This window comes from Aaosphaeria arxii (assembly GCF_010015735.1).
Source record: "Aaosphaeria arxii CBS 175.79 unplaced genomic scaffold BU24scaffold_9, whole genome shotgun sequence".
NCBI lineage: Eukaryota > Fungi > Ascomycota > Dothideomycetes > Pleosporales > Aaosphaeria > Aaosphaeria arxii.
In genome coordinates this window covers 1,268,237-1,294,714 of record NW_022983482.1, presented here as the reverse complement: position 1 = coordinate 1,294,714, position 26,478 = coordinate 1,268,237, and the positions used below count along the sequence as shown (strand labels likewise).

General features: G+C 50.7%; 10 protein-coding genes across 10 annotated transcripts; 2 read left to right on the top strand and 8 right to left on the bottom strand.

The window, feature by feature from the left end:
• Positions 1 to 167: 167 nt before the first annotated feature.
• BU24DRAFT_287268 (uncharacterized protein) lies at positions 168 to 566 on the bottom strand. The gene has a single exon (XM_033522786.1). It carries the CDS (start codon positions 502 to 504, stop codon positions 250 to 252), a length of 255 nt encoding a protein of 84 aa, XP_033380035.1. The 5' UTR covers positions 505 to 566; the 3' UTR covers positions 168 to 249.
• Positions 567 to 622: 56 nt separating this feature from the next.
• BU24DRAFT_287249 (uncharacterized protein) lies at positions 623 to 1,014 on the top strand. Its single transcript, XM_033522784.1, has one exon. It carries the CDS (start codon positions 722 to 724, stop codon positions 956 to 958), a length of 237 nt encoding a protein of 78 aa, XP_033380034.1. The 5' UTR covers positions 623 to 721; the 3' UTR covers positions 959 to 1,014.
• A 303-nt stretch (positions 1,015 to 1,317) lies between these two features.
• On the bottom strand, positions 1,318 to 1,849 carry BU24DRAFT_287251 (uncharacterized protein). The gene has a single exon (XM_033522785.1). It carries the CDS (start codon positions 1,667 to 1,669, stop codon positions 1,397 to 1,399), a length of 273 nt encoding a protein of 90 aa, XP_033380033.1. The 5' UTR covers positions 1,670 to 1,849; the 3' UTR covers positions 1,318 to 1,396.
• A 1,052-nt stretch (positions 1,850 to 2,901) lies between these two features.
• On the bottom strand, positions 2,902 to 3,955 carry BU24DRAFT_287237 (uncharacterized protein). Its single transcript, XM_033522783.1, has one exon. It carries the CDS (start codon positions 3,697 to 3,699, stop codon positions 2,959 to 2,961), a length of 741 nt encoding a protein of 246 aa, XP_033380032.1. The 5' UTR covers positions 3,700 to 3,955; the 3' UTR covers positions 2,902 to 2,958.
• BU24DRAFT_287213 (uncharacterized protein) lies at positions 3,863 to 4,856 on the bottom strand. Its single transcript, XM_033522782.1, has 3 exons — positions 4,596 to 4,856; positions 4,227 to 4,498; positions 3,863 to 4,130 (listed from the first exon to the last, which is right to left on the bottom strand). The coding sequence occupies exons 1-3, from the start codon at positions 4,763 to 4,765 to the stop codon at positions 4,027 to 4,029; spliced, it is 546 nt and encodes a 181-aa protein (XP_033380031.1). The 5' UTR covers positions 4,766 to 4,856; the 3' UTR covers positions 3,863 to 4,026.
• A 938-nt stretch (positions 4,857 to 5,794) lies between these two features.
• On the bottom strand, positions 5,795 to 7,607 carry BU24DRAFT_287178 (uncharacterized protein). The gene has a single exon (XM_033522781.1). The coding sequence runs from the start codon at positions 7,341 to 7,343 to the stop codon at positions 5,967 to 5,969; it is 1,377 nt and encodes a 458-aa protein (XP_033380030.1). The 5' UTR covers positions 7,344 to 7,607; the 3' UTR covers positions 5,795 to 5,966.
• Positions 7,448 to 9,585, bottom strand: BU24DRAFT_426777 (serine palmitoyltransferase 1). Its single transcript, XM_033529050.1, has 4 exons — positions 9,244 to 9,585; positions 8,677 to 9,187; positions 8,123 to 8,614; positions 7,448 to 8,070 (listed from the first exon to the last, which is right to left on the bottom strand). Exons 1-4 carry the CDS (start codon positions 9,573 to 9,575, stop codon positions 7,873 to 7,875), a joined length of 1,533 nt encoding a protein of 510 aa, XP_033380029.1. The 5' UTR covers positions 9,576 to 9,585; the 3' UTR covers positions 7,448 to 7,872.
• Positions 9,586 to 10,117: 532 nt separating this feature from the next.
• BU24DRAFT_287159 (glycosyltransferase family 48 protein) lies at positions 10,118 to 16,603 on the bottom strand. Its single transcript, XM_033522780.1, has 5 exons — positions 16,346 to 16,603; positions 16,003 to 16,215; positions 15,812 to 15,949; positions 10,595 to 15,754; positions 10,118 to 10,541 (listed from the first exon to the last, which is right to left on the bottom strand). The coding sequence occupies exons 2-5, from the start codon at positions 16,182 to 16,184 to the stop codon at positions 10,235 to 10,237; spliced, it is 5,787 nt and encodes a 1,928-aa protein (XP_033380028.1). The 5' UTR covers positions 16,185 to 16,215; positions 16,346 to 16,603; the 3' UTR covers positions 10,118 to 10,234.
• A 3,057-nt stretch (positions 16,604 to 19,660) lies between these two features.
• Positions 19,661 to 20,705, bottom strand: BU24DRAFT_287134 (uncharacterized protein). The gene has a single exon (XM_033522779.1). It carries the CDS (start codon positions 20,480 to 20,482, stop codon positions 19,886 to 19,888), a length of 597 nt encoding a protein of 198 aa, XP_033380027.1. The 5' UTR covers positions 20,483 to 20,705; the 3' UTR covers positions 19,661 to 19,885.
• A 2,375-nt stretch (positions 20,706 to 23,080) lies between these two features.
• Positions 23,081 to 25,042, top strand: BU24DRAFT_287066 (carbohydrate-binding module family 43 protein). The gene is made up of 2 exons (XM_033522778.1): positions 23,081 to 24,122; positions 24,178 to 25,042. Exons 1-2 carry the CDS (start codon positions 23,216 to 23,218, stop codon positions 24,855 to 24,857), a joined length of 1,587 nt encoding a protein of 528 aa, XP_033380026.1. The 5' UTR covers positions 23,081 to 23,215; the 3' UTR covers positions 24,858 to 25,042.
• Positions 25,043 to 26,478: the final 1,436 nt, after the last annotated feature.

The window sequence follows — 26,478 nt, the reverse complement described above, 5'->3', positions numbered from 1 at the left end:
GGCCCCATCGCCCCATTACCGGAACCAGCATTCCATTCCCTTCGTGTCCGGTTCTTGCTTCTACTTGTTCATTTACATACATCATGGCTTCTCATTTTTGAAGGCGAGAGGCCTTCCATGGACAGGGGCAGCCCCACCTAGATTTTCCTTTCCCATGTCTTTTTCTTCCACCTTGAATGGTTCACGCGAATGCGTTCATCGGTTCCTTTGCATTGGCGCCACAGCAAGCGCCTTGTGCGAGAACATTTCCTAACGTCCACCCCCTGATTCACACGCAGTGTACAACATGGAGCTCCCGTCCCTAATCATTTTCATTGTGTTCCCTTTTTTTTTTTCTATTTTCCTTTTGCCTTTTTTTGGAGGAATGTTTTCATCACGGTCTGGATATCCAATGGAGGAAATTTTGCAACATGCGGGAGAAGAATGAGAGGGATGGATACGAAATAGTAGTATAGCGGCATAACCAAACAACATCCCGTACGTAGTTAGTGACGGGTGCAGCATGGCGGTAAATAATGAAAGGCCAGCTGCACGACGGACAAAGAATCGAAATATTCAAAACCAACGATTTGAGCACTGCAGCCTTAGTGAGGTGAAAGGAAGGGACACATGGTAGGTAGTCCATGGACTTGGTCGTACGCACGATAACCAGGTGGTACATTACAACGTTCTAGCCTCACAGATTAAGTCATGTTACTATCTATTCCTTTTATCTCTGACCATGCGCCAGCACATACACACACACACACACTCTCTCTCTCTCTCTCTCTCTCTCTCTCTCTCTGTCTCTCCAGATCCAAGTCCCTTTCCTGTCAGCCTACCGAGCAGGCAGGCTGGGGCTGCGCCGCACACCCTACACGGCCCAATCATTGGACGACCCTACCCCAAAGTCGCAGGTTACACCCTCTACTTTAGGCGACGATCACCGAGAGCCAACCGAACGGACGGACATTGGTAGCGGGGAGGAGGAGGGGAAGGGGGGTGTACTGCATGTCGTTGCACATTGCATGTTCGGCATATTTTTCTTTATTTGGGGATTGGGTTTGAATGAATGGCAGATAACAATAGCGTTAGGTACTCCGTACGTAGGGCAGCATAGGGCAGAAAGCTTGGGGAGGTTTGTTTGGTAGGATAGTGGATTGCCTTAGGATTAGGAGCGACGCGAACATGATCTTCGGGGCATGCAGAGTGCAGAGTGCAGAGCGAGCGTAGACAAAGGGTTTGCCAATGGTTTGCATCACGTCAAGAGCATATCACATCACGACGCATGTCGAGTTCTACGTATACAAAGAAAGTCGTGTTGGGATGGGGTTGGGCGGGACCAAAGTCATTCACACAAAGAGTATGAAAGGGCGACCACTGACGAGGATGATGATAATGAATTGTTTTTATTCTTTTAATTATATGTCAGAGATACTGGTAGCGATGACAAGTAGAACTTTGGTTCGCCTGCGTGACGAGAGCGCTCCCATGCGGCATGGAAAGGGTAATTAAGTTGGCCAACCATTGTTCGAGTAATTGGAAGATTAAATGTGCTTGTAATTATGACATGGGCAAGGAAGAGAGAATATACGAGCTCGGAGCGAGAGAGGAACAAGAAGGGTTGGTATGTCGGTCGACCAACTAATAATGATTGCATACAATAGAGTGCGTACCGTACTGTAGTCATTGCGCAGGGAAAGAAAACCCACCAGGTCCACACTGTACGTTAACCCGACGACGACGACGACCGACCGACAAGACGGGTGACGAAACAAGCAAAGAAAAGAGCTCCATAATTTGATAAGATTTTACTTCCTTACCGTGCGAGAGAGTCTTCCTTGAGACGACGACAGCGGCGACGAAAGACGAAATCTTGAGTCTCACGTCCAATGCCCTCCCCCCCTACTCCGTAGTCACTCTCTCTTCAACTCGCTCACATGCTATCACGCAACACTGCCGTCCGTACATGCTATTCAGGCAATCAATCAGCCAGCCATTCTCCAGATCAACCGCAACCTACGCGCCCTTTCTTCCCATCTGTTCCAATCGCCCACCCCGGACCATTGACCAAACATGCCCCCCCTCCCCTCTCCCCTCAGGAAAAGAGAGAAAAGAGAGAGAACCCAAGCCTAGAAAAACCAATTAAGATGCCTAAACGGGCATGGCGCCGACGCGAGCTACGTGTCAGGTTCGCGCCATGCGTGTCATCCCTGCTCGGCTAATGGAATCCTTGCATCATTGATTACCACTTGGTTTCGTTCGTTTCTGGCGTAGGCGAGCCTTGTCGTATTGAAACATAATGGCGGTATCAATGAAGCTGTCCTGATTATGTAAAGTATGACTAGCTCAACTGTAACCTGTTCTCAGGTATCGGATGGAACCCAAAGCCACGATAGCGCACTTGAGCGAGGCGAGCAGGTCCACCATCCACACGATGATGAGTGACAGGGATCCTTGATTGCAATGGCCGTTTCTGGATGTACCTCTTAGTATCTACAGGGGTCCCATCATGCTCTTTCTCTCCATTTCCTTGATATTCACATCGTGGAATCTTGATCGTGAATTGTAATTACGGCCTTGGCGATCGAGATCCCCATACTTGTACTAACCAATGCCCTCCGTCCTGTGTCGGCCCTTATTTTCTTCTCCATGAGAACAATCGGATGTTGGATATCACGGCATTTTCCCCTTTCTTTTTATCTGTCAACTGGCTCGTTGGCTGGCTGGGCTGGCTGGTTGGTTGGCTCACGCGGCGTCGCTTTATGCTATGCATATCAACATTGTGATTCCATTGCGGCTTTCCCATGTTTTACCTTCGTTTCCCCTCTTACCCCTTCCCGGACGATTCATATCAGGCGTTGAATCCAGGTCGTTCCAATTCCCAAGCAACTCATATCCGAGAATAGGGCCGCAAATACCACGAAAGTAGAGTGTTGTCCATGCATAGTTTATGTATTGGAAAAAGGCGCAAGCGTCCTATCCTTTCCAGCACAATTCACCCGCCAATAGCAAAGATACGCTTTGCCCCATTGTATTGCAATCGCCGCGCATCATCACCTCGCATCGCATCGCATCTGCCATCACATCACGTCGTATCGTATCGACATTGCCGATGCGGATGGACGTGCGCGTGTTGAGGGAAAGCTGGGATCCGTGCTTGGTGTTTGCTTGCTCGTTGTGCCATGTGTAAGGTCTTAGTGTATCAGAGTTGAGCAGATTAACACCCAAACCGATGCTTGATCGGTAGAGGGGAAGTCGGTGTGATTTGTGATGTTCGTCTACGGAGTACTTGCTTTCCTGATTGATGATTGCATTCGGATTACATGCAAAGTGTATGTCTATCTGTCTTCGTGAGAGGACGGGTGAAGGGGATGTTGTATGTCGTTCTCTCCTCTCTACGGATGATGTTAAGAGGAGATGAGTTCTACTGAAAGGCAGAAGCGCATATCTGAGCCCGAAGAATGAAGTTTCAATATCGGATTGTATTTCTTTTCTCCTCACAGATTCTATCTCGCTCGATATTGTTTGGTTCGTCTCGGATCTTCTTCTGATATACACAAATGCGCGAGATCGGAACGTCCTTCGTCCATGAACTATCGTCCATCGTCTGGGACCGCAAGGTAAAACATACCCGATCCATTGATCCAGAACCTTATAGTCACATACAATCCGTATCCCATATCCCATATCCCGCCCGTATTTAATATCCCATCCCATTCCATTCCAGCATGATGGATTCGACCCATGCAACACCGATCACTGAACATTGAACAACGCCGCCGGGGGATGGGGAATATAAAGCCATGCGCAACCCAAATGCAACAACAGATCGCGCGAACCAGTAACTTTCTCGCCCCACGCGCATTCACCAGACATACATACAATCATCTCGGAAAATTTCCGGAAAAAGGGGGGGAATATTTGTAAACAGGCATTGAAAGCCAACAGAAAACGAATTTTCAGAAACAAAGAAGGGAGCAAAGGTTGTATGTGCGGAGAAGACAATCAGAAAGAAAAGGAGGAAGGACAAAACAGGCATGCAAATCAGTCATATTGGTTCTGGTTGACCTGGCTGGCCATGACCATCATCCACACCATGAAGACGGATCCGATGATCCAGAATGCGAAGGCGGCTTGCCAACTTTGACCTGTAGAGTCTGTACGTTAGCACTCGTCCGTATTTCATCTTGTGATTCCGTATAGCCCCTCCTTCAGACCTTCTGGAAACTCAAATGGTCACTTACAGATGCTCTGTTGTTGCAGCCATGCCAGCGTCTCCAGCGATGCGCCCCTCTCTCTCCTATTGAAAACGTATGCATTGCATTGGTTGTTGATGTTGGGGCCGCCGAAGAGTTGTATGGCGGTGCCGATTATGCCGGTGATGAAGAGCACGAGGAGGATGAATGATAGCAGCATCATGACGCCGGGGAGCAGACGGCGCTGCGCGATCAGGATGAGTTCGACGATGATGAAGACGATCGTGAGGGCGCCGACCGTCACGCCGTATGGGAGGATCCTATCAATTTCACATGTTAGAAAATGCCATTTCCTTGAAACGAACCGAAACACGAAGAACGATGCGCGCAAAGGGATCTCGGGTGTAGCAAACGTACCATGGGGTCTGCAATCTCATCGTATTCTGGATCATCATGAATTGCGCGCTCACGCCTAATATCAAGCCTGCTGTCGCAAGCATGATGATAGTCCAGATATTGAGTTGAGCATCGGGCCAATAATATTTCTCCCGGACCACGACGGCGGAGCCTACAACTGTTCGTGCCATCTTGCTACCTTCTGGTTATAATTTGTGCTTCGACAGGGCACACCGGTTGTGTGTCGCGATGGCGGTGGAATATGTAAAGCGGCAGGCTGAGTAGCCTGGTTCGACGATGTTGGCGCCGGATATGTCCGGTGGTTCGCGGATCGTCTCGAGGACTTTCAATCGCACCGCTTTGTTCGGTTTTGATGGTAGACTTGTGCTGGCGTGGATGCGCTTCGCCGGTCGCGTGGAGTTGGTCTTTGTTGCTGCGGTACTTGGTCGTTCCCGTTGTTGTTGTTGCGTTGCCGTGTAGCCGCGAAAGGGTATTCCTCCACAAGAAATGCGGGGGGACTCGACAACTTGTTTGTCGTGATATGCGATTTGCAATGTTCCGCTATATCTTCTGATCGCTCAATCGGAGTGTATGCTTCGTCCGACAGCGTAATGTGGGTGTAGGGAAGTATGCGCTCTCCGCAATTGTCCGCAAAGCCGGTTGTTTAGGGAATGACGTTCGCGACGAGGAGCGTGTGTACGGGGCGTAAGGCTTAGTCGCAGGTGTCGCAAAGCACAGAGATCTGGCGGGGAATTAATGTCGAAGAGGAAAGGAAATAACCCGGCGAAAGAATGAGGATTGCGATTGCAGCGATTGAGGGGAGTGGTGGTGGTGAGTTGGTAAGATGGTGGCAGTGGGCGTCGGTGTTGTTATCCGGGGCTCGTCTTCTTGTCTTGGTCTTCTTGGTGGGTTGGGGTTGTTGGCCGCAATATCCAATGGCTGGGCGGGGCTGGGAATCCTACACTACCAACATAGCAGCGGCACCACCATTGATGAACTATTGTTTTTGTTGTGACTACTATTATTACTACTTTTCTCTTCTTGAGTAAGCCAGTCAGGACAATTGCAGGAAACAAAGTAAGCCTATCTGTTTCGCAATCCCATCAGTCTTACATCTTAAAACACCGCTCTCTCGTCATTGGCCCGTCAATTTGACATCGTGAGACTGGACTTCCGCCTCGTCTTCCCAACTCCCACTCCAGTATGCAGACAACGGAGGCACCGGCAAGCACAGCTGGTGCATCTTCTTCCCTTTGAAGAAAAAAACTGTTAATGCGAAGAAACGCCCAACATGTAATGCCAATGAACAGTTTTGAAAAGAGATAGTAATGGCGAAGAGAGGACAAAGGAGAGAGAGCGCACGATCCTGGTCAATCAATCGCTCTCCCACAACTATGCCGTCACATTCCTCCTCTTCGACTCCTTATTATTACCAACGCAATATCCCGCGAAGTCGTTCAAATAGTACCTTCCCCCGTCCACCACCAACGTATCATTGATACCGCCCATCGCCCCTGTCGTCTCCCCCACGGTCAGGCCCTTGAACTCCTCCTGCACCCACTTCCTCTTCGCGTCGTCCGCGACTGGCATCGCGAGCTGCACCATCCCGGGCTCGAAGATGTACCAGAACTTGGACTGCTCGCATGTGAGCTGCACGTTGAGCCGGAAGCTGGCGTAGAGGCCGTTGGGCAGCCGGTTCGTCTCGACGGACGCCAGGACGATGAGCGCCGTCATGGCGGCGAAGACGACCAGCGTGTAGATCTTGTACCAGGCCTTCGAGATGCAAGGGAGCAGCGTGGTGGTCATCTGTCCACGATATAAGGACACTGCGTAGATGATGACCGAGGAGAGCAGCAGGAAGAGGTAGAAGACGCCGACGGAGAAGGACGTCAAGGTGAATTCGGCCTTGCCGTTGGCGATCCCGAAGGGCGCAACGAACATGCTGCATAGGCCCAGGCAGGCCACCATGATGAGGAAGAACACGGTGCGGAACAGTATGCTGGGGATGGATCGTCCCGGCCTACGGTATTGGGACCCCTGGGTTGGTCTCGCGATGAAGGGGTCGAAGGCTTCGAAGGTGGTCGATTGGTGAGCTGTTACCCCGTGGGCGCTCTTGTCGGTCGGGTCGTTCACCACATTCAGATTCATCACGTTCGTCGCGTCGTGGTCATCCTTCAAGGCATACTCGAACTCCTCGGTGAGCCATACTCCGGCACAGAGACGCAAGAGTCCAATGACCGCCAGCGGGTAGAAGATCATGTCCACTCCCAGCTGCTGGATGAAATCCACGTCCGCCAACCCGGTCAACGATCCCACGAGCGTGTACACGGCCGCCACGCCCTGCAGCGTCGTGATGAGGGTCTTGAAGGTCGCGATCGAGAAGATGCGGACGTATGTATGCTCCGGATACCGTATACAGTGCGGGGCGGAAATTCTCGCCATCTCCTCGCTGCCATCCCAGCCCTTGTTCGTCCAGAAGATGGCATTGGCGGCGGCGAGGTCGGTATGCGTCCACTGCTTCGCCCGGAGCCGTCGGTCGGTTATCGCTGCGTACCGCCAGATGATGGACGTTGGGTTGTAGTGAGTGAGCATATCAAACATGCCCGGTCTTGTATGAGCGAGAAAGGAGAACGGGGGGGCTCCAGATACAATGTGGACGAGCAGCGGCGCCAGACAGAGAGTCAGGATCGAGATCCACTCTGGGAAGTTGATGCATTCGCTGTTGTATTGTAGCGGTTTGACAACGTACTGGAAGCCGTTGGAAGACATGTTGTTGTTTATCAGTCAACAATTCCTCTGCCGTGGAAGAATGTGTAGATATATCATGGGGTTTTCAGCTCCTGCACAGCAGGACCGCGCCCAGCTTTTATGAACGCCAAACAATTAATGGTGGATGGATACGAATCGTGCAATGTGCATATGGAGCTCTAAAATGGTCGCAACGCCAAAAATCTATTTTCTTCACCACAGGAAAAAGCCACAGGGCTGGTCTCTAGAGGACTGGGCTGCGCCCCATGGCTCAAACCAGCCCAATTGCTTCAGCTGAAAAAGCTTAGCAGTATTCTGCATCGTGCACTTTCACCCCCCTTTCCTCCCCTCACTATTAACATTAATTTGTTTTGAGCATTACATCATGCGTAGAGAGCATGTACCTCTGGACGGGGTGCCGTGTACAAACTCAACACCAGCTCGGTACCCGGACGCCGACCATGCAATAATCTAGTGTGTAGAAATAAGAATACAGAGAAGGTGATGATGAGTAAATAATGGAAACCAAAAGGCAGCATTGTTTGTTCCATCACTTCCGCTTGGTAATAATCTTGGTGATGGCGTGCCTAATGACTATGCCGGCCTTCTCGGTCTCCTTCTTCGTCAAGCCAGTCGTCACGCAGACCTTGAGTGCAGGAGTGGGCTGCCATTCCTGCTCCCTGCCCTGTGGGCTGAGGCTTGGAGGGGGCACCTTCAATCTTGTGATGAGAACGTTGTTGGCGATGCACTGTGGCAGGATTAGTGATGATCTAAAGCAACCAATCACGTCCAAAACTTACCTCATCGACAACGTCTTGGAAGAGCTGGTTTTGGTCTTGGATGGAAAGGTTCTTCGAAGCCACGACTTCCGGCTTGAGAACTAGTATCATCACCGGGTTCTCCACGGCGCTAGTGCAGAGCACCCAATCGCTGCGAGGATCCAATTGAGCCCGCATGGCTTTGACATTCTCCCGCGACGTGGTCAAGATCTCCGGCTGTTCCTGGAGCATATTGATAGTTTCGCTTGCGGTGGTGGCGAGAAGGGCAGGAAGGGCAGCAGAATAAGTGTAGGCGGCAGAAGAGATACGCTGATGCTCCACGACTTCCTCAGTACCGGCACAGAATCCTCCTGCTGCACAAAGAGCACCAGAGAGAGATCCAATGATCATGTCGACTTCGGTGGCATCCACGTTTTGGGCCTCAGTCAAGCCGCGACCCGTCCTTCCCAAAACGCCATACGACCATGTCTCGTCGAGGATGAGGCGGAACTTGTATCGAAGCTTGAGTGCAACCTAGTCCAGTCAGCTCAAATGTATCTACCGGTGTGTAGGGACAACCCCAGACAAAAACTTACAAGCTTGGGCAAATCTGCAACATCTCCCACATTCTCGAAAAGTCCCTCAGTGATGATGAATCTCCTCGTCAGCGGTTTCTTAGCCATCTCTTTTGTGACCTTTTGGAGCACCCTCTCCAAGTCCTCCATGTCATTGTGCTCGTACCATCGGACTGTGCTTCTGGAAATCTGGATGCCCTTCCTCACCGCAAAATTGACGGCCTTGTCCGCAACGATAATATCTCCACGCTTAGAGAAGGAAGGAATAACACTACTAATTGTCGAGAACGATTGGGCGTAAATGATACACGCAGCAGTGCCGAGATGAGCCGCGACATCCGCCTCCGTCTTCATATGTACATCTTGCGTTCCGTAGAAACCAGGAGGTCCGCAGGGCCCCACACCATATGCTCGGAGTGTCTGGATTGCCTTCTCCTTGAGAGTTTCGTTCGCGATGAAGTTGTAGAGGTTATAGGATGCGAGATTCGTTACGGTGCGGCCATTGGAGAGCTTTGATTTCGGTCCGGTAGGTCTAACATTGAATCGTTAGTATATCGCTGCTCCCTTGAGCTTTTGTGCCGCATTTACCCAACAAGAACCGGCCTCTTCTCATTCTCCATCTGTTCCCATGGCGTTGGGGGCGCGACAAGTGGCTCAGGAGTCCAGTCCTCAACAAGCTCATCAATCTCCTCCTCGGTCAATCGGACCTGTGTCTTTTTGTCTGTACTATAGGTAGGTGCGAGCAGGTACCTCACGGCGAACAAGAACAGGAAAAGCTCTATGGCACTGCGAACAGGGTCGTTTTGGTAGCTGCTCTTAATGTAGCGGAGAATGATGGCCGAGCCCGGCATCTTGTGGAATTGCGCGTTCGCATCCTGAAAGAATCGTACGACCGTACTTTGCGCTTCTTGTAGGTCCATCTTGGAAGTGTTCAAAGGAGAGGCGTTGCGTAGTGCGGAATTATTCACTTTCTGAGACTTAAGTAGGGTGGACACCGCGGAGGCGCGGAGGTCTCGGGGGTTTCTTTCCTACGCAACTGCCTGGCGACTTTGCCAAGCCAATTTCAGCATTCTCACGTGTTGCCCCTTTCCCACTGATTACGGCGTAAACTCTGCGTGCCATAATAGGTGCAACGTTAATCTGACAGGCACAACCCCTTTGAAAAAGACCTTTGTCTATGATTGACAGTTTTCCTGTTCACATCACGTAGCAAGTGACAACTCAATTGATCAGGAAATTTCATATTTATTCCGCGATGCATTCACTATCTAACATATTTCGCCGCCCAAAAAACCTGTCAACCAGTCCCGTCATAGTATATGTGCAAGCCGCGCTTTGGCGGTAGAAGACAACCTAGAGGAAAAAAGAAAGGGAAGGTGTTGGAAACGAAGGCACTTCTAGTTACCACCTTTAACACCCCTAGGAAAACGAATGCCCAAGTCCATGACTTGAATATTACAATCATTATGGGACCATATCGGTCTGCCATTTTCATGCTTGCGCCATGTTGTACAATGCAATAAAAAATGCCTTCTGAGGCATGTGTGTTCACAATCTATTTGTATCCAAACTCAGTCGCTTAAAACGCCATCCAGCGACGGTCAAGGCTAGTGGGTTCGGAGTCGCCGCCAGGACCAGGGCAGGCACCGAGAATACATGAGCCAGTGACCTGGGTCTTGGTGTCGTTGTTCTTGAGACCGGTAGGCTGGAGCAACTCCATGGGGATGTTGAAGTTGAGTTTGATGTACTTGCCACCGACAATGGGGCCGGCGATGAGGGCCACGAAAACGACCAAGATAACGAAGTAGAGGATGGCATAGCGAATGACGCGTCGCTTTCGCAGTTTGGTTTGCTTGAGCGAGTAGATCGGAGGTCGGATTTGACGACTGTGATGGGTTAGTACAGTCAAGTTGAACTGATGATAATTGACAAAACGTACCTTGGACGAAGCCAGAAAAGCATGACGGAATGGAATTTGTCGACGTAGGGGATCAATAGGACGGGAAGCATGACAAAGAGGATGAAGTGACCCAAGATGAAATCAGCGGCGAACATTCCAAGCTCGGTGATCTTGCAAAGGAATTCACGACCGGGTTGAGAGATTGTGTGCCAGCCCATGGTGTACCATTTACCAGTCCACCAAGCGATGTTCGAAGTATCAGCCTTGAATTCACGGGTAAGGGCCAAGGAGATAAGGAGCTTGAAGAAGAATCGCTGGATCGCAACCACAGCAATCATGCCTGACAAGGCCTTGACGAAGCTGAAGCCCTCGAGGAACATCATGACGACGAAGAAGGCAAGAAGCATGATGACAGCGATAGCGTGAGCAATAGCAGCCAAGACGGCACCGAACTTCTTGCAGCACATGCTGAGCAATGGACCAGCGCAGCAGGCCATTGCGAAAAGGCCTGCGAGTACACCAGCATTGACGGCGATGGGTCCAAAGGCAACAAGGGCAACACGAATGAGCGAGTTGGTAGCCTTGACGTCTGCCTGGTCATTACGAGTGTCACCGGCTACACCTGTCTGGGCATTGATGAACAAGTAAGGAATGAGGGTAATGGCGACCAAAACGAGAGGGCCGAGGATCTCACTGAAGAAGATGTTGCCGAACTGGGCACGCGGAACATCTCCAGAGAGCTTAGATGAGGGGTCACCAAGAACCTTGCGCTTGTAACCAGTGATACGAGTACGCGAAAGGCGGCAGTAACCGATCCATGACGCGCTGTGAGAGCGAGTGTTGCCGCGAGAGAGCCAGCGGAGGTACTCCCTGTAGTCAATGAAGAAGTCGTCCCAGGAGAACTGGTGAGGGTTGAACAGGAAGGGGCAGACGCAGAGAGACAGCAGGGACGCCCAGAAGTAGATGAGCCAAGGACCCCAGACAGTCATGGTACCGAAGAGAAGCATCATGAGAGATCGAGCACCGATGTAGATGGAGGGACCGGCAAATCGAGAGTACAAGATACCGAAAGGAATACGGGCAGTCGCGAAACCACGTCCAGTACCGATGTAACGAGCACCACCAAATGCCAAATCGGTGTGAAGGGCATTGGCATAGATCTGGCAGACGAACACTTCGAAGAAGGGCGAGCCAGAAGAGAAATGCTTAGCGAGACGGGTTGCAGCGCGCCAGAAGCCACGCTCCGTGAGTTCCTGGACAACGAGGGGAACGAAGGAGATGAAGAACACGATGAAAATGGACATGATGCAACGGGCAACCCAGTCAAAGACAGGGACCAAGTTCGCGCAACCATTGGGCCAGAGAGGATCGGTGATGGGGGTATCCTTGTTGTATCGGCAGAGAATCGTCTCGTGGTTGAGAGCACCCAAGTTGAGGAGGACGAACATGAAGCACTGCACCGACAACATGATGAACAAGTTGTTGATGTGGAAACCAGGATGGGCGTAGTAGAAAGAGAGGAATCGATCCAATGGGAGCTGGGTGCCGAGGTAGTAGTATTCACGGGACAGCATCTGCTCACCCATACCGGTACCAATCTTGGTTGTGAAGTTGAGAATGGAACCAAAACCAAGATCACGACCCTTACCGCACTGGTAGTACTCGCAGTGCTTTATTCTACCACCACGAATGAGGGCGTTCATACCGGCGTAAATATCCTCGTTGAGATGGAGACCCTTCTGGGCTTTCGAGACACCACCACGAGTGGTCATGAAAATACCGTTCAAGAAATCAGGATGACCATAATGGAGCTTACCACCAATCTGAGCAAGTGTACGAGCAAACATAGTACCGAACGTCTGTTCCTTTCCGGCAGCAACGTCACCAAGGATACCAATGTTCTCGGAGAAAATGTATTCACGAGCACCAAGAATGGCAACAGGGTTGAAGTTGGGGTTGGGAATACCAGGAGTGTAGGGAGAAACATTGTCGGTAGTCAGCTCTTCGAACTCAGCCAAAACGCTTCGGATCTTGAGACACTCCTCGAGGTAGTTGTCCTGATTAGCGTCGATGAGCTGGATGTACTCGCCACGGTAGAAGATGATGCAGTGGTTCTGGTTGTCGGACTTTCCGTCTCCAAGGATAGGGTTGCCGGAAAGCTGGATGCGGAACTTGGGGCGACGCATCCCATTTTCCATGATCTCGGAGTGACCGTCAATCAGAGCAGAGTAGATGCGAGGCTCATCGCCTTCGTTGATTGGTGGCTCCTCGTCCAAGTAGGCAATCTGGAGATCGGGGTATGCACGAAGCAAGAACTCAGTGTTCTCACGCTCTTCCTTGGAGAACTTGGCGTAGCGCTGCATGGAAACACAGATCTTGTATTTGCGCCTAGCCATACGCTCCAACTCACGTTCGAGCTTGTCAGAGTTTCCACCAAACATCTGAACCACCTCGGGGTTCTCGACACGGTACAAAAGCTTGATGGCACGGCTGTAGTTCATGAAACCAGAGATGGTACGGTACAGGGTTTGGGATCGGAGCGACGCCCAAATACGCGTACGGAGGGTGTACTCGGGAGCAGCAGACTTGAAACCAATGCAGTAGAACGGAAGATCATCGATCTTGCTCTTAGCAGTGTCCTTCTCAGACTTTTCGGGGTCGCCGTTGAATTGGGAGGTCTCATCCGCAAGAATCTTGGTGTCCTTGACGAAGCAATCCCACTCATGGGGGTGGAGCTGCTTGAGGTACTCGAGAAGAGTGACTCGCGAATAAGGCTCGTCCTCACGAATAATCTCACGAAGCGACAAGAGAATCTTCTCGCTGTAGTGGGGGATCATAACGGTGAAGGTGGGCATGTTGTCGACGGGAAGAGGCTCGGGAATTGGTGTGGACAAAGACTGGGCGAAGAAGGAGATACGACGTTCAGCCTCGCTCTGAGCAGGGAAAAACTCGGTCTTGAATGAGTGATCTTCCTGGGAAACGAAGAAGGTGGGAGCTCGGAGCGTGCGCTTGCCCTCTTGCTCTGAAGGAACCTGGTGGTACAAGAGCTTCTGGACATGATCAATGGCAAGGAGATGCTCTCGGTACATGGAGATGACAATTGCATTCCAGATCTGGGAAATGAGGACCTTGGGCTTGTACTTGATCTCCATATCGGTGGTGGCCAAGATCTTAGAGTAGATACGCTTGGGCAGGCGAGAGAAGATGTTCCTCCAAGGCGTCCAGATGGAGACACCAAGGTAGAATGACCGGGAGACGGAGAACAACATGTTCAAGATAATGTACCATAGATAGGTGTCGAGGAAGAAGAGGATCAAGTCGGTGAAGAACATGAGTCCGAGCAAGATCTTGGGCTGGTACTGGCAGAGGTAGGTCTTGAGGATCTCGTCACCGACACAGTCGGGCTTCTTCATATGCGAAAGGATACGCGTAGGGTCTTTGAGCGAGAGGGCCAAGAAGAAGTAAGACTCAGCCAACTTTGCGGCAAAGACCATGACCCAAAGACCGTAGGACATCCACATGTCGTTGCCCTTGAGGCGTGGGTAGCTGGCAGTAAAGGTCTGGCTAGCAACGTATTGACGAGAGTTACGGGTCAAGTAGCTACCGAAAAGACCACCCAATGGCATGACGGAGAAGAATACGAAGGTCGCCAATGCAATGATGAACTGGACAACACCGAGGATTTCTGAAATCTTGCTCTTTTGGTCGGTGGCAATGAAGAAGATATAAACACTGGGAGCGAGATTGATGGCGAAAACAAGGATGAGGAAGAGCAGGCGCTTGGTCAAATGCTGAGCTCCAGCCCACTTGCGAGGCACGTAAAGCCATTCTGTGATCGTTGCCAAAACCATGAGGAGGGACGCGATAGAGCCACCGAGAGCGACAGCAGAGAGGATAGCAGCCTTGGGGGGCTTGTTGTCGAATTGTTGTTCGTAATTCTTGGTGTAAATCGGCTGAGAGTTATAAGATGTGTAAAACCAGAAGGATGTGACGTGGATGACCCAGATACGGTTGAAATTGACCAACATATGGAACCAGGAACGGCGCTCGTAATATGTCTTGAAAAATACCTTCTTCCACACGACGTCCTTGAGCTTGTTGTAACGCTCTGCGGGAGGCAGATCGACGATACGGGATTTGTCTTCCATAACGATTCGCTCAATGCCCTCGGGGTACCAGAAGAGCTGGTTGATATCGTCGTAGCCGATGATCGAAGCGTGATCACGCTCACGTCGAACGTACTTTCCATCCTGGATCTCGTAACCTTGGTCACGGCAGAACTGATAGATGGGGGTGACTACGTTGTTCAGGTAGGTGAACTCCTCGATAGGCTCGGTCTGGGCCTGGCCAGCGGGAGAATTGAGATAATCATCTGCGCACTTGAAGATGAAGCAGAGACACTCGGGCATGAAGCGGACCTGGTTGGCCTCGCCCCAGCAGAGTAAGTACAGCGCAATCTGGCGGACACGATCTTGCTGGGACATGCGGTTCATACGGGTCTTCCAGCGGTACTCGGCAGCCTCGAGACTGTTATCGCCCTCATATGCCTCGAGAGTCTGGGCCTCGTTCTCGGGATTCTCACCAGCCTTCTTCTTTGCGGCCTTGCGGGCTTTGCGTGTTCTCCGGTTGGCCTTGCCAAGTTTCATGTTGGCAAATCCAACAGCATCGTCGAGATCGAGATGAGCGGCAAAGTACCAACGGCGGTAGTTGGCGTTTTCTCCACCGATGTAGTCGGCGTGGAGAGAGAGAAGAGCTTGGTTAGGAGACATGCGAGAAGCTCGCGAGTCGAGAAGAGTCATAAAATGGTCGTACATGTTCCTCATGCTGTCCCTCTGGAAACCGAATTTGGAGGTCAAGTCGATGAAAATGTCCTCAATCTCCTCCTTGGTGCAAGGAATCTGTGCCTCCGAAGTCCAGGCGGGGTACGGCTCCCTCGAACGCTGTCCAGCGGGAAGTGCGTTGGTGTAGTCCATGCCGTAGATGGGGGTTGAAGCACCTGACGAACGGTTGCCGCCGTAGGAGACCTGGGAGGACGGAGGGCGATACCCACGGTTCATGCCCTCGCCATAGCTGTTATAGCGCTCGTCGTTGCGTCCGTAGTAGTCCATATCGGTGGCCCGCGCCATGTCGGATCGCATGGTGAAGTCGCTGAAGGTCTCTGAGTCGTCTTCGGAATCATGGGGACGTCGAGGCTTCTGGCTGTTGTCGAGTGGGTTAGCTTGCGAGGCAATCTGGGTATTGTGGGGTGAAACGTACCCGTAGCCGCCTTGAGCACCTCCCTGATCATAGTACTGATCGTTGTAATATTCATCCTGATAACCCTGTTGACCACGATCGTCATAGTAGCCATCCTGGTAGTGGCCCTGCTGTCCGCCGCGGTCATCGTAATAGGCACTGCGGAGTTTATTAGCGGAGCCGCGCACCCGTCGTGGGAGAGGGAAACTCACGATTCATCGTAGTATGCATCGCCGTGCTGGTCGCCATAGCCTCCACGGTTGTCGCTGTAGGCATGTTGACCTGGCTGGTCATGGTATTGACCGTACTGGTCGTCCTGATAGTACGAGTCCTGGCCCTGGCCCTGGCGGCCATAGCCATCGTCGTATTGGCCTCCTTGTGGATGTCCTGACATCTTGGGGAGGAATTAAAGCACAATGTTGAGACTAGAAGAGCAGATGTCAGTTGTGTGTCTGCGAGGGTGCGCCAGCAAGGGCGACGTGCACGTTTGTCTGAGACATGGAGGGAAGGGGTGGGATGCGTTCTCAGGGGTTGGTGTTGGTATCGTCTACATACCTCAAACAATGGGCATTAGGGCAGCGGAGGAGTATTAAAATCGTAATAAAGCGATCGCCGGAAAAATTGAGCAATTATGCTGGTAGTTGGTTCGGTTGAAGCGAGCGGTGGGAATGGGGAGCGAATGTCAGGTTCGGGAGTGCCGTTGGAGAGGTTGTTGTTGACGTTCTGCGGGTGATTTGTGGTAGGCGGACCGTGGGTAGGAAGATGAAACGCGGTGGCCTTAGAACAAAGTGAATCAACCCGACGGTTGGGAGGTCTCGGTCTCGGTGCACAGCCTGCTCTGCCCGTGCTTGCACGACTTTTGATGGGTGAAAAAAAGTCGATTGGTTGGCTGGATGGGGTGGTTAATGAGTTGATTATGGTAACGAGTGGATTGTTTTGGCGTAAGGGCGTGTTGGTGGTAGCTAGGGTGGATGAGAGGTGTGAGAGGTGAGAGGTGGGAGGTGACAGGTGAGAGGAGGTAAGGTCGTGGTTGCTGCGACGACAATTGAGAGGAGGCAGGTACGCGCGGCGGCGGTTGGCTGGCTTTTGTGTAGGTCGCGGCTCCTCTCTTTGGCGGACAAAGTAGGGAGAGGGAGGTAGGAGGTAGGAGGTAGGAGGTAGGAGGTAGGAAGAGTCTCACTCACTTAAGGAGTATACACACAAGCTTCACTCACTCAGTATAGTACGGAGTACTACTGACGGTGATGGTGATGTATGTAGTTGCTGTTGATATTGGTGATGACGATGGAAAGTCAACGACAGGAAGGTCTCTTCTTTTCTTTTTTTTGCCTTTGCAAAAGAGTGAGCGACGGGCAAAGAAAGGGAAGAGAATAGGAAACACGCGAGGGAGAAGGAGATCAGGTTTGAAGGAGGAGGGAGAAAAGTAGTAGGATAGAGAGAGAGAATAGAGTAGGTTTGGAATGGATGGTGGGAGGGAGATTGGAGAAAAGAGAGATCGGAATGCAGGCAACAGGGGGGAGAGAGGGATGGATGGGTGGATGGCAGGGCAATGGGCAGGGCAATGGGCAGGGCAGGACGAATACCAATCCTGTACCTTTTCCTACTAGTTCAACAGGCAAGGTACCTAACCAACTACACCAGGTTGTACTGCGCAGCGTGTACTCCGTACCTACTGTATCTACCCCTTATCCTCATCCCCCCATTATTGCCCATCGATCCGTTCACTTCCACTCTCACTCTTGTTCAATCCTTGTCTTTCTCCCATGCTCAACTCACTTAATCAATCAATCGCTCACTCACTTCCTGCATTACTACCTATACTTATCCATCATCCACATATATCCCACGGGCAATAAGTTACAAGCCATTAATCAACCAACCAAACACTTTCATCCTTGAATCGAATCCTTCCATTATCATCATCATCGTCGTCGTCGTCCTCCTAGCCATACCCATGTCCGCCGCGCCGTCGTCGTTTGTCGCCGCCGCCGCCTCCTCCGCCGCCTCGTCCGTTCGCCGCTTCATCAACAGTTTTCCCCCCCTGTACTCATCCTTGATCCTTGACACACACCACCCCCTTCACCTCCGACCAATCACATCCATGACCTTTTGCATAGGATCGCCCCGTTCTCATTCACTCCTTCATTCAGTTCCAGTTCCAGTTCCAGTTCAGTTCAGTGCTTCCTGTCCTATCTTATCCTAATCCCTAATCCCTAATCCCTAATCCCTAATCCTGATCCTGATCCTCCTAACCCAATGCTGTCTCTCGCCACTCCGAGTAGCTATCCTGAGATGCATCAACGATCAGTCAAGCAATCAATCAATCCATTCGATTAACCAGCTGGGCGTTGCTCTGTAGATCCATCTCTCATAATTGGAGGGGCTACTGTACAACAACACAAGACAACAACACAAACACCGCACAATCAACACCGAGGAAACAGGCTTGTATTCGTCTAACTCCCCCCGTCACACCCGCACTCGGGAAGGCTGCATCTATCGATTACGTGGGTGACAACCAACTAGCCATTCAACTATTTCCCAACTACCAATGTCTGCCATGCCGACGTAGTACGCCGTAGGTAGATCGATCAAAGTGAGGGGGCGGGACATTGTTTGTTGTGTGTGTATTGATGCTACGGAGTATTGCATTGTCTATCATATTTCCCTTTTCGTAGTTGCGTTTTCTATCTTTGTCGAACAAGCGTTACGTTTCGCCACGCACCCGCACATCCACGCATTCGCCTCATGATGGGGAATGGGGATCGCGTGTAGGTACGCCGTAGACGGGGTAAGAGTGTCTACCACGACCTTCCACCTACCGCCTACCTACTCAACGCGCTCCCCTCAGCTCAACTTAGGTACATACCGAGTTTCCCGTGGCTGGCAGGGGGAACTTGTAAGACGGGTTCTGGTTCGCGGACCGTACACAAGTAAATACTTAAAACTATTGGATGGCTGGCACGAGTATGTAAACTTATCCATAATAGTTAGGATACCGAGCTATCCATCCTCTCTACCATACACCATACACACACGCCAAACGCCGTACCACTGGTAGACGTGCGGGAGCCAAACATTATTGACCTAAACACCGCCCAGCTCTACGAGTACCATTGTTGGGAGCTATCCTGTAACCTAACTTTAGATACATAATTGGATAGCAGCAGTTAGTGTAATTGATGATCACGTCCTAACGATTGTCCTGTTTGTTTCACATTCTTAGAGTCGCCATTCTCCCCCACCCGCCGCCCGACTACTCTACGCTCTCTACGGAGTTCTCCTCCCATCCAAATCACCCGCACGCGCTCGTCTGTATGCGAAAATCCTCAATCGACTCCTCGGACCATCCAGTCGCGTATCAACAAATAAAAGAAACAGAAAATCCAATCACGAACGAGGCAGATCGAATCATCGGGAAGTTTTTCCCCACTACTACATTCGAGGAAAAGCATGTGCGCGCGTTCGTTCATCCATGTCCATGCTTCAATCCAGACAAGACATTCCCCAGCTTCCTCTGGATGCCATAGTTACCGCATGTATTGAATAACTCCCTTCCTTTCCACATCTATCTTACTTACCTGCTCGTCTCTTTCATAAAGCAGGGAACAACCCATGGTGAAGTCAAACAAACAAGTTCACACCTTACCACTCGCCAACTTTCCCATATCCACATCTGCAGCAGCCACAAAAGCCTGCTTTTCGGTATATATGCCCCGTACCTATATGCACTCCATACCTGTTTCTACGCCCTGTCTTCCATCGCTAAAACCGTTTCTTCTATGCTAAATAACCCACAACCCACTCTACCCTCGACTTTGATTTGATTAACGGCGGGCTTGTTATTCATGCAAACTAACTCAACAAAAAAAGACATTGAAATAAAAAACGCATCGAGGACGTCATCGGTCCGCAGCGTCTCCCTGAGCCGAAGCCATACTGTGTGCACACAAGTGGCACCGGGACAAAGCTCAAGCTATGAGTGCTTTCCATTGGCGGCACAGACACCCGGCCGATCAAGCTAGACTGAAACGAAGGGGAGTCGAGAGAGTCAAGAGAGAGAGAGAGATTTCCAATCATGACCGGGGGGGAGCTTCACAGCTCTGAGCTTTGCTTGCTGGCTTGCTTGCTTGCTTGCTTGCTTGCTTGCCTGGCCGGATGCACCAGTGTCCGACACAGTGTACGGCGTACGCTACAACAGGTAGATACACAGTAGATTGGATGTGCCCACCCGCAAGTCTTGGCCGGCCATTTCCCATGTGCAAGCGTGCATATTACAAGTCGGCTAGTTGTACAGCTTACTTGGACTTGCAACTTACAAGCGGCGCGGCATCGGTTTTTTTCGATAAGATAACGTTCGAAAGTAGAAGTGGGCTTTTCCCATCGTGTTGTTCGACCTTGTTCGTTGTCGATAGCAGTGTCACCGTGGCGTTGGGCGTGCGTGGGGCGTTCTGCGCGCGCGGTATGTCTCTCCCGCTGCCTCCGAATCCTAGTAGCCCCAACGGCCGCAGTTTTGCCTGGGTCTCTCTGGCTGTCGGTGTCTGTCTGTCTGAGTGCCGCACTTCCCCTTCTGTATTCATTCTTCGCGGGCGCGCACCACCAGTCCACCCCTGAGAACGGAGGCTCTGGATGGGTCCTGGGGATGATGTGGGTTTTGTTTTTTACTCCTCTTCTCCTTCTTGCGCAGATCATACATCCACATCAGTGTGCTACGTACGCTGTGGGAGCTCACCTAGGTAGGTAGGACCACAATCTCCAGATAGTGTCTAGCCTTAATTTCCCCTGAGGAGCGCATGGCAACAATTTAAAAAAAGGCCCTGCAACTGAACGGTAATCGCAGTGATCAATCGCGGATGACGAGTACTCTTCCCACCAGCCGAACCGGATTCGCTACAAGACTACAAGTTAACGTCCAGGTCCCCCCCTGGCGTCGTTCAACTAGGTAAGTTAATAATGGACCTTTTCCAAGTTCCCACATATTATTGCACTTTTCTCTCCACCAGATCGAAGATCCTTCTCCGGACAAAAAAAAAAAGAGAGAGACAGAATCATCGTTAGGAAGGTTTGCCCAATTTTCTAAACGAACCCGATGCCAACGTTCTCGAATTCGCTATACGAACAGACGGATTTTACCCGCTATGTTCTATTTGGTCGTTTATGTCAGTCACTATCGATCTCACCGACATAAACGAAGATGCCCACCGTCCCGAAATAGAAAATGCAGATACATAATATGTTTAGTAGCGTCGCGACTCAGGAGAGAGAAGGTGTGCTGCAACCTGCACGATGATCATGCTCGATCCTGCACGACTCACTGCTCACGACTGGAGACATAAAAAAAAGGTCGGCCGACTAAATGGGTACGCCGCGCGCGCTGTCTACACAAGTCTACGCCCGCGGCGGCGGCTAGTATGTACTATGTAGGACATTGCCATCCTGCCCCGAATTCTCTTTTACTAAACGATATTGATTCGATCGAGGCGAAAGAATCTGTCCGCTGAGACAGCGAGTAGCTTCAGTGCGCGTTGGTTAGTGTACAGGTACTTGTGAGGCACGGCCACAAATGTCCCAATAGTTATGTTGAAACGGCGTGCCCATTCGCCAAATTGTAGAATCCAGGAGTGACTCCGCCACAAAAGACTACTGGAGCAGCTGCGTAATGCAAGCTGGAACAGGCGATGGCCGAAACCGCTAGTCCGTTAGACGACAGCGGGAGCGGATACTCATTAATTCCCTTCGCTGACATTTCGTGGATTGATTTGACAGCAGAGGTTTGCCTTAAATCCAGAGTCCAGAGTCCAGACACGCCTTGAGCCTTGACGTATGGATACGCATACGCTCAAGAGCCGAAGCGAGGCGAGTTGATGAGGCGATTGATGGTATCGATACGTGCACTCCGCTGCGCTGTGCTGCGGTGCGGTGCGGTGCGGCGGCGCGGCTCTTGTCTCCAGTTGCCAGCTGCATCCGCAACTGCACAACTCGCGAGCAGTCATTATTATTATGACATACACCACACCATATTCAGATCTGGATTAATGTTGCCCTAGAACAACTTGGATTTCTGGAATAGCTATATTTTGGGGCCGCTGACACCACAGAAGATGACGATCCGGCATCCGCGCGACAGCCTCAGACAATACATACATAACATGTACTCGACCTCTCCTGATGTTCGGTGAGCCTTCTCGGAGAGGCAGTCAGTCATGGACTGATGGCCAGTAGGGGAGCGCGCAGGCTCCAGACTTCTGACACATGCAAAACGATGGGAGAGCGGAGGGTTGGAACTTGGGGGTTGCCTGCGAATAGGGCGTCGAGATTGGGTTCTGTACCTTGCATATGGGTGCATTTGTAACGGTGGAGTCTGAGAGGGGGGATGGATACTCCGTACTCCGTATTACCTCCAGAGCGGTTGTACATACGGAGTACGACCACTCACTGACTGTACGTATGTACGAATGAGACCAGACCCACGATTGAGGGTAGGAATAATGTAGATTGTCTCCGGTATGACAAGTATTACAAAGTATCATAGTAGGAAATATTATTACCATTATTGCTGTTGCTGCGAATGGAGAGAACAGTGCAATGGTTAGTTGATCGTATATGATATGGCTTCACATGAGAACATTGACTGGCGAAATGGAATGGCTATATCAGCGATATAGAACGATTCCCCTTCATCTGGATACCATACTAATGATGATCACGGAGTACCGTCATATTGTTCTCATCAATCTTATGATGGTGATGATAGGCACAGTTAAGTTGGATAAGGTGGTGTTGATTTCTGTTTGCTAGGGATCCTCCAGGGGTATTTTTGTGTTTGTGGTTGCCACCAGTCCGCGTCACGCTAACTGTTTCAGGTCGGGGGAAGGGGGAAGGAGCGGTCCCTCGCACTATCCTTAGTTGTTAGTTAATATTGTATGCCATCAATTGACCATACCCCTGAGACCAGGCCAACCCAGGTACCAGCCAATCAGCAAACGAGCTCAACCCAAGTTCGACCAGTCAGGCCAAGGGATTGTCTCCTTCGCCCCAAGGAAAGAAGCAAAGCTTGCCCTTTCTTCATTCACGACCTGCAACACCAAAACCTCCACGGCTTCACTCTCGTTTCCCTCCTCCGGTCCTCCATTTTTTCGTGTGTTGTTTTCTAAACCACTTCATCTACACTCACTCAATCACTCATTCTTTATTCCTCTCTTAATAATATCATCTTCTCAACGCTCCTTACAGCATCAAACGCTTTACACGTTTCCCTCCTAACAGGTCGCGCTTTCCCCCTTCCTCCTCATCCATCAAACAGGTCACTCCTCAAATTCCACCGACCATCCACCGCCGAGAACTTCTCCCTTCAATACCAAGCTCTCGCCAACCCACACCATTATTCTTTGCCTATTCTTCTGATTTCTCTGGCTAGAGATCACCATGAAGGGTTTCACTCTCGTCGCTGCTGCCGCGGCCATATTCGGCACTGCCAGCGCCGCCATCGACCCCATCGTCATCAAGGGCTCCAAGTTCTTCTACAAGACCAATGGCACCCAATTCTTCATGAAGGGTGTTGCTTACCAGCAAGAGCTCAACAGCAACACCACCAGCACCGAGAAGATCAAGTACACCGATCCCCTCGCCGACTCCGCGTCCTGCAAAAGAGACATCCAGTTCCTCTCTGAGGTCCACACCAACACCATCCGTGTCTACGCCATCGATCCCACACAGGACCACAAGGAATGCATGGACGCGCTCGCCGCCGCCGGCATCTACGTTATTGCCGATCTTTCTGAGCCTGGACTCTCCATCAACCGTGACAGCGCCCAGTGGACCACCACATTGCTCGAGCGATACACCGCCGTTGTTGACGAGCTCGCCAAGTACGACAACACGCTCGGTTTCTTCGCCGGTAACGAGGTCTCCAACGCCGTGAACAACACTGAGGCCAGCGCTTTCGTCAAGGCTGCCGTTCGTGACACCAAGGCCTACATTAAGTCCAAGAACTACCGCCCGTTGGGTGTTGGTTATGCTACCAATGACGATGCTGAGATTCGTGAGAACCTCGCTAACTACTTCGACTGCGGCAACGCTGAGGATGCCATCGACTTCTGGGGTTACAACATCTACTCGTGGTGCGGTGATTCTTCCTTCACCGAGTCTGGCTTCGACGTTCGCACCAAGGAGTTCGAGAAGTACGATGTCCCCGTCTTCTTCGCCGAGTACGGCTGCAACACTCCTCGCCCTCGTCTCTTCACTGAGGTCGGTGCTCTTTACGGCAAGCAGATGACTGGTGTCTGGTCCGGCGGTATCGTCTACATGTACTTCGAGGAGGCTAACAAGTTCGGTTCGTACCCATTGCTCCATTTTGTCAGTTTGTAATTCGTTCTAACACTATCCAGGTCTTGCCACTGTCAGCGGCAACAAGGTCACCACCAACAAGGATTTTGCCAACTTGAAGAGCGAGATCGCCAAGGTCAACCCAACCGGTGTTAAGATGTCCGAGTACACCCCTACCAACACCGCTAAGGCCAAGTGCCCGGCCACTGGCAAGGACTGGAAGGCCCCATCTGATCCCCTTCCCCCGGTTGCCAATGCTCAGCTCTGCTCCTGCATGACTGACAACCTTTCCTGCGTTGTTGACAGCTCCAAGACCACCGAGGATGACTACAAGGATCTCTTCGATTTCATCTGCAGCAAGAAGGATGGCGCGTTCTGTGCCGGTATCAACCGAAACGTCACCAGCGGCCCATACGGTGCCTACGGCATGTGCTCTGACCAGGAGCAGCTCTCCTTTGCCATCGGACAGTACGCAAAGAACGTGGCCAACGGATGCGACTTCAAGGGCAAGGCCAAGACCCAGACTGCTAAGGAGGGCAGCAGCCAGTGCAAGAGCTTGCTCTCCCAGGCCGGTGCTGAGGGTACCGGAACCGTCACCGCGTCTCCCGGTACTGGCAACAGCACCAGCTCCCCTGGTGCCGCTTCAGGCCTTATTGCTCCTCAATTCAACAGTGGCCTCTTCTCCCTCGGCCTCTACGTCATCGTGGCCGTCTTTTCTGGCGCTGCCCTCGTTGTCTTGTAAATGTTCTTTTCCAATTTTCCTTTACATAAGAAGCGATCTCTTTTCACCTGCATGCGATGGCATGATATTGCTCGTTGTAACCATCCGAAAATGGATCGAAACTTTTCATCGACATCTTGTCACGCGTTGGTTAGGTAATTCCATAAGGCGAGAAGGGGTTTTTCAACACTCATAGTCAATCAAAACCCAGCCGCCGCCTTCTGTACATTGAGATGCATCTTTTGCCATATTTCGTGATCGGCGTTCACTCGTACCAAAGGACTCCAAAGGAATGGATTTCGTGGTTGGCACTGTACAAACTTCTTTAGAAAGCTCATACGTTTTCATTCAAAAGGGATTCACATAGTAACATTCTAATTTCAGCGAGTAATGAATATTCTGCATCCTCACTATACCATCCAAGGTCTAGAATACCACCACCGTTCTTGTCGTGAAGATGTCAAAAGCTTGTCTTGCAAAGTGTTGCTAATCAAAGCACATGCCTCTCTCTGTACCGTCTCGCCGATCGCCATCTCCCGGATATTTTTAATCGGATCGACTACATACAACAGTAGCATGGAGATATCGAGGCGGAGCTTGTATCGTTCTTACCTGTCGTATTTCTATATATCTAGCTCTAGGAGTCAAACCACGAAACTCACCAATTTATCCATCCGTATATCAAGAAGACTGGTAACTCCATGGATCTGTTATCAACGTGCAAGGAAAGCTCTTGCCAGCATGATATGTAGTAGCCAGTTAGTGGTGCTTTGCTTGTGAGGCACGACAGAAAGGGCCATCAGATGTCTTGTGTCCAGGGGTTTTCGTCTCTTTCGTTTTTGTTTCCATGCTGAAGTGGAATACCTCCTCCTAGCATTTGCGTGCATCATATGATGGGTGTATGTATACGTACAGTATATATAAATGTCTATATGTAGCAATGTATACGGGAGGTTTGATGTACACAGATGGCATCACCAAATATGCTCTCTCGGGGGGTTTTAATGTGGTATTGAAGAAATCAATTTTTAAAATGTTTCTCATGACCTATGGATTGGATTCGAGAGTGTTATGGTGCTTTTATTTGTAGAGTATGATGTTGGGGGTTTTATTGGTTATATGGTGGCTTATGAAAATGTGTGTTAGGTATTCATTATTTTGATGTTTTGACATTTGGTATAGACGAAGAGAATTTTCTTGGAATTGGCTGTATCGAATTGAGTTAGAAGAATAATAACCATGATCATTACAATCATAAGGGACATAATTAAAGAATTTCGAGGATCAATTGAGAAGTACAATGGATCAGTAACGTGCTCGTAGGACCAAACCCTTGTAGAGTAGATCCATCCACATACTACCGTTCATCTCGACCCTCTATTGTCACATCGGATCTATTGTGTATTCCACGTGCTTGTAAAATTATCTCCTCCAGGAGCTCAGCCGCACTTCGATAGCCAACTGCCGTGTTGTTATGAAGTAGCTGATCATTGATGTGGCAAAGCGATGTTACTGCATCTTGTACTAGATCATTCCCTCGACCTCAATAAATCACGGTAGTATATGTCAACCACGAGTCTAGCAACTTCGACCGAATCCAATGGTCTGCAATGTCAATCGTGTGATTCTTTCTAAATTTACA